At 48.5% G+C, this 6,000-nt stretch overlaps 1 protein-coding gene across 2 annotated transcripts in view; it reads left to right on the forward strand.

The window, feature by feature from the left end:
- Positions 1–5,747, forward strand: part of Sult4a1 (sulfotransferase family 4A member 1) — a 29,907-nt gene extending 24,160 nt beyond the window's left edge. Inside the window, exons 7-8 of one of the 2 annotated variants that reach the window (XR_002395224.2) lie at positions 3,473–3,546; positions 4,691–5,747. Coding sequence is in view for 1 of the 2 variants with exons in the window: in XM_087213737.1 (XP_087069863.1) it covers positions 3,473–3,492 (20 nt within the window). In the remaining variant the exon portion in view is untranslated. Of the gene's footprint in view, positions 1–3,472; positions 3,943–4,690 lie in introns of those variants that run through there. The other variant, XM_087213737.1, reaches the window with a different exon arrangement.
- Positions 5,748–6,000: the final 253 nt, after the last annotated feature.

Below are 6,000 nucleotides of genomic sequence, written 5' to 3' on the forward strand. Positions count from 1 at the left end.
CGTGAGCCTTAAGTGTCCCGGCCTCTGTGACCTCCCTGGCCACTGCATACTCCAGCCCACTGCCTACCCCACCCAGCAGCCCTCCCAGCCCTGCCACACCACCCGGTGCCTGGTGTTTCCCACCACCCTGCCTTCCTGTCTCCACTCCCCACTGTTCCGCAGCTGTCTGCCCTGCTCCCTGTCCCCATTTCCCAACATCTCCTTAGCCACCCAGGGCTTGGTTCCTGGTCACTGCTGAGGTGTGGTTGGGAAGTCCCTGGGTCTGCTCTCAGCTGTCACTAACGTCCTTGTGGGAAGAGTCCTGGTGAGGAACAGAGGCCCTGGCTTCCCATCCCACCCCCATGTTGTCACCTGCCCTGTCCCTGTGGCCTTGGGTTCTGCCAAGGGAAGGCTTCAAGGGGCAGGTTGCAGGGTCACTCGCTGTGCACTCCAGTTTGTGACCAAGGACGTATCCCCGTGTGTGTCCAGTGTGCTTCTCCGAGGAGATACCACCTCCACAGCCAACGGGGAGCTAGGAGGCTGGTGACCTCCCAAAGGGCGGGGAGGCTGCTGTGGATGCCATGCAGGGGGATGGGCACCCATAGGGAGGTGGGTCCACCACCCCAGAACGGGACACTTCCTCTGCCGTGCCCCTCCTGCTCCAAACCTTAGCCCTGTCATGGTTTCTGGGGCCACAAGGAGGGCCCTCCTTCTCTCAGGATAAAATGGTCTCAGACCTGGGGTCCAAAAATCCTGCCCCACTGGAGCCCTCTGTGAGTCAGTGATCAGACTATCCCTGGACCCACTCCTGAGAGGACCTGGTGACCGTGTGGCTGAGGAGGGATGAGGCCAGCAGTGAAGCCCGCCACAGAAGCACCTGCCCCGAGGCTCAGCCCCTGTACAGGCACTGTCTTAAGGCCTCCTTCGGCCTTGCCAGGCCTGTGTGACAGACAGCGAGAGTCACAGCCTTGGAGCCCTGTGCAGCTGGCACCAGAGTCTGAGCTGTGGTCCTGAAATCTGCCTCCTGCCATGGAGGAGAGGAGCCCATGTGTGGTGTTCACAGCAAGGTTGAAAAGCCAGCGGATGCTCGAAGATAAAAACCAGCCAGAAAATGTTTCCTCTTTCTGAGGTTGCCTTTTTATACTTGTACATCCATGGTGCTCGGCACTGACTGGGGATGGAAGTATGACAATACCATGAGCAGGGCCATCCCTGAGGGGAGGATGCCATCAGAGCTGCAGGGATTTGTCTCCAGTCTGCACAGCCTCAGAAGGCTTCAGCGAGAGGCTGAAATCGCCTTTCCCTGGTGCTTCTGTGTCCCCGTTCTCCACTCTACAATCTGTGGTACGTTGGGTTTCCAGAGGGGAGGAAAAATAATTCTCAGACACAGTTGGCAGGCTGAAGCCCATGTCTGCCCCAACCCACTGGCTCCTTGCCCACGTATGCCATGCCCTCTGCCTGGATGCTGGTCCCTGGCCGAAGCTAGTTTTCACATTCAGGCCTTGAGCAAGGTACAGGGTCTGGGGGCTACAAGTTCTGCTTTGGTCAATACTGTGCCTCCCATGTCTTACCTGGGACACAGTGACTGCTCAGACAGCTTGAGGACACCAGGGCCGTGTCTCGCTGGCTTTCCTTGGGACTAAGGGGTAGCACAGAAAGGCCTGGGAGACCACTGGCACATCCCAGGGCCCTCTGGATCCAACCGGCCTGGTCCTGTCAGCCGAGTGCTGCTGTCTGTGTTCCGACCCTAGAGCAGGCAGTTTGCTGGCCCGCACCGCCCACTTCACAACCTTGGCCTTCACTTCCAACATCACCTCCCCAGCTTGAAGGACTGAGTGCCCTCTTGCAAAGTCTTCCTGCTACTGCTGGGGATTGAACCCAGGACCTGACAAGTGCAAAGCATGTGCTCTCTTACTGAGTGACGTCCCCGGCTCCTCCATTTCTAAGTGACGTCTGTCCATGTCCACCCCTGCCCCACACTGACCTTAAATGCAGTCCCCACTCTGAGTGGATCTGGGGTACCCCAATTCTGTTCACATTGAGGCTTCAGTTTTAAGCTACAACCTCAGGAGTGTTGCCAAATATGGAGGACAGGCTGACTTCTATTGGCTGGTGGATACCATTATCTTATGTCCCCACCACTCGGGGGACTCTAGAAGGAGGAAAGGCTGGCCTTCTTTAGGCCAGAGAATGGGTGACTGGTATGTCTCCACTTCCATCATGAGACAGGACGTGGCAGCACGTGTCTCTGCAGAGTAGCGTGCGCCCAGACCCAGAACCTGAATTCTGAAGGGGGAAGAATCTCTGCAGTGGGGTGTGGCTTCCACGAGTTCTCCATGCTCACGAAGGAGGCGTTTCCATTCCCAAGTAGACACTAGGCAGAGCTGGTGCCTCATCCATCCCTGTCCCTGAGCTGTGCTTAGTACAGCACTCCGTTCCTATAAAGTAATCAATAAATGCTTGTTACCTAACTAAAGGCAAATTAAATGCTAAACAACACTAATTACAAGCTGCTGCAAGACCCGAGCTCTTGGCAAAGAGAATTGCTGTGATTGCCTAGGGTTTGCTAGCTGCCCAGGTGTATGAGACATGAAATTATTCTTTTCTTATGGCTGCTTTATTCCAGAGGGAGGACTGTCCCTGTAAAAGTGCAGCAGTTTAGTGTGTGCTGGGCAGGATGCATTACAATTCTAAATACCAGCATTCTGTGCTGTGGAATCTTGTTCAGAAGCAAGACAAGTGGATTTGATTCCCATTTCCATAAAAGGAGACAACCAGCAACCATTAAAGGAAACTAAGAGCTGAATGGTGTATTAGTACATTATGGGGAGGCATACCAAGGTACTACACAAACCTGTGTTGAGTCTTCCTCAATCTTGGATCCTAAAATAGGCACAAAAATGGCCCCCTGCTTACAAGTGATAATCAATTATTTGTAGTGACAGTGTTTAAAATGTGCGATTTCATTTCTGCCTGATTGAACAAAACTGAGCAGCTGCATCATCTGTCAAGGTAAATGAGAGACAGCGAGCGAGAGAGAATGAGAATCTATTTTAGTAAGGAAAAAGTAACCACAGTAGCTTTTCCAAGAGAGGTACGAATACTTCATGTACTTTAATTTCTGTTCAAGGTGGCCAGAAGGACAGTGGCAAAGGGACAGTGGCACATGCAGGTCACATGTGTGTCCTTCCGGCCTTTATTCTTAGATGTGGTGGGAAATGGTGTGTGACTCCTCAGGGCTTGATCAGGTCCTGCTGTACAGAATCTCCATTCACAAGGTCACTGGGGTGACCGAGGTCAGGACAGCCCCGTCTTGGTGTACAGAGTGGGATTCGAACCTCTCTGAGTCCTCAGATCTGCTGGGTGGGTGGAGGATCGCCAGCAGCCCTGCACCATCCCAGAGTTTCTTCTTAATTACGACAGGGATGAGCAATCTGTTGGATATCATAAGTGTAAAAATATTTTCTCCAGTTCTTCCTGGTTTGTTTTCCAGATCTTCACCCAAGGCCTTGAGCAGCAGACCTCTGTGATGGTAGAAGTCATAGAAATGTGAACACTTCCTGCTTGGTGAGTTATGCACGTTGTGGTTTATGAGATGCTAAAGAACATTGTGGAGAGGGTGGCAAGCACACCCCAAAATCCAGGCTTAACCTGCTGAAGACAGACCTGTTGGGCCACCCTGTGCTGGGAAAGCTTTTCCAGAGAAGACAGCAGTCTCATACAAAATGCTTCCTGGGGCCACTGCCACATTACAGAACTCTGGTCTAATGAGAACAAAGATACACCTACTCTAATAGGCGTTATAGTTTCATCAAGATAAGCAATTAGTGAGGTGAATTTAGTTTCTTCTAAATAAATTATCTCTACCCAGGGAAGTAAGAAATTTCCAAGAGCAGGGAGAACACTGTGGAATAAAGATGCTCTACAAAAAAAAAAAAAGAAAAAAGAATTACACGACAAACCTCATGATAGACTGGTCTTGTTAGTCATTTAAATACAGTCACCTCCCCTTGTCCACAGGGTAACATTTTAGGATATGCAGAAGGATTTTGGGAGTCAGGAGAACTAGGATAGGCTCAAACTCTATAAAGACCATTTTTTTTCTTACACATACAAACCCGTGGATAAAGTTTGATTTTAATATTAGGCACAATAAAGTGACCACACTAGCTAATAATAAGATAGACCGATTATAACAATACACTGTCATAAAAGCCGTGTGAATCTGGTCTCCCATTCTGCAAGCACCCAGTCATACTATATTCACCTTCTTGGCCTTAGGCCGAGGGAGATGTTGCCGTGTCTGTGCGGGGAAGTGGGGTGACTGGCATGGTGAGGGGCGAGGACGCTGAGCTGCTGTGGAAGGGCCACTTGAGAGACTGCAACAGTCAGTCTGACAGCCAAGCTGAGGACTGAGGCACAGCCAGCTGGGCCGGGTCCGCAGTGTGGATTCTCTGGACAAAGGGACCTTTCACATCCAGGGCAGAGAGGGGTCAGACTCGACCACACAACTCTCAGACCAGTGCACAGTGAAAAACTTAGGAATTGTTTACTTCTGGGATTTTCTGTGTAGTACTTTTGGATCACAGTTGCCCATGGTTAACTGAAACCAGAGAAAGCAGAACTCCCCAGTCAGGGAGGACTGCTGAATGCAGAGGAAACTGTCCATCCTGTGGCCCCCGGAAACAAGCAAGGGTTTTGATTTATCCAGCTCTCAGCTGCATGGACCCAGTCAGACACCACTGCATCATGGCTGATTCCAGAGACATTCATTATGTTCACAATGGAATACCGTGTTTGCTCCCACAGCCGGACTTCAGCTGGAGTTCCCCACCTAAAATTATCCCTCAGAAGACTGTGACTGAAAATTAGAATCCTTCTAAAAACTTCATGCAGTGGTTTGATCCTCAGTTACTTTACTTTCAATAACAAATTACCTCAGCCATGGCAGGTTTTAGGGGAGGAGGGAGGGCTGATTAACACACATTTAGTAAATTCCTGGGGTCATAGCGTTAGGTTTGTTTTTTTTTTTGGTGGGTGTATTAAACATTATTTTTTGTTTGTTTGTTTTTTGTTTTTCTGAGACAGGGTCTCACTTTGTAGTGCAGGCTGGCCTTGAACTCACTATATAGCCTAGATTGGCCTTGAACTCACAGTGATCCTCCTGCCTCAGACTCCTAAGTGCTGGGATTACAGATGTGCACCACGTCTGGCTATACATTATTTTAAATAGATCTTCTAAAGTGTACTTTAATAAAACAGTGAGATAATCCTGGAGATTATAAACAGCCACAGGATGTATTTTTTTTTAAACTGTCCTAATGTTATACAACTAGGTCCCATGACTCAGTCACAGAAAGGGAAAATGGGAAACAATATTTGAAGAGAGTGGGTGAGAATTTTCTAAAATGGATGAAAGATAGTAAGCCACATATTCAAACTCAAGTGAGAAAAGGCAAAGAAAACACAGCTAGGGGTATGTTAAAAACTTCCAGAGAAAAGAAAGACATACTTCCAAAGAGAAAACAATTACACAGAATTTTATCCTTGCAACAGAAACGATAAAAGCCAGACTATGGGGCTGGGGATTTAGCTCAGTGGTTCCACCACCTGCCTCGCAAGCTCAAGGACCCGAGTTCGATCCCCGGTACCCCCCCAAAAAATAAATAAATAAATAAAATAAAAGCCAGACTATAATTAAATGGCATCATGGAGACCAGCCTGGAATGCATGATAAGTTCAAGGCCTGAACTATATAGTAAGATCTTGTCTCAAAAAATATAAAATAAAATAAAATGCTGAACAAAAGTAATGTGCACCTAGAATATTTTTCATTTTATGATCAGATTTATTTTTTGTTTAAATTTCATTTACTCTGTTATACTGTAATTTACACGAGAGACTGCCAAGTCAACTAGGTATTTTACATTCACCGCACATCCCCTCAAATCTCCACAGTTGTTAGAAAAACATTAAAATCTGTGTGTTGGGCTCTCATTTCCATGTGTGCCCAAGCTCCCA

Source organism: Heterocephalus glaber, unplaced genomic scaffold (genome assembly GCF_053883595.1).
Source record: "Heterocephalus glaber isolate CG9 unplaced genomic scaffold, H.glaber_assembly_v1.0 deba00001444, whole genome shotgun sequence".
NCBI classification, from domain to species: domain Eukaryota; kingdom Metazoa; phylum Chordata; class Mammalia; order Rodentia; family Bathyergidae; genus Heterocephalus; species Heterocephalus glaber.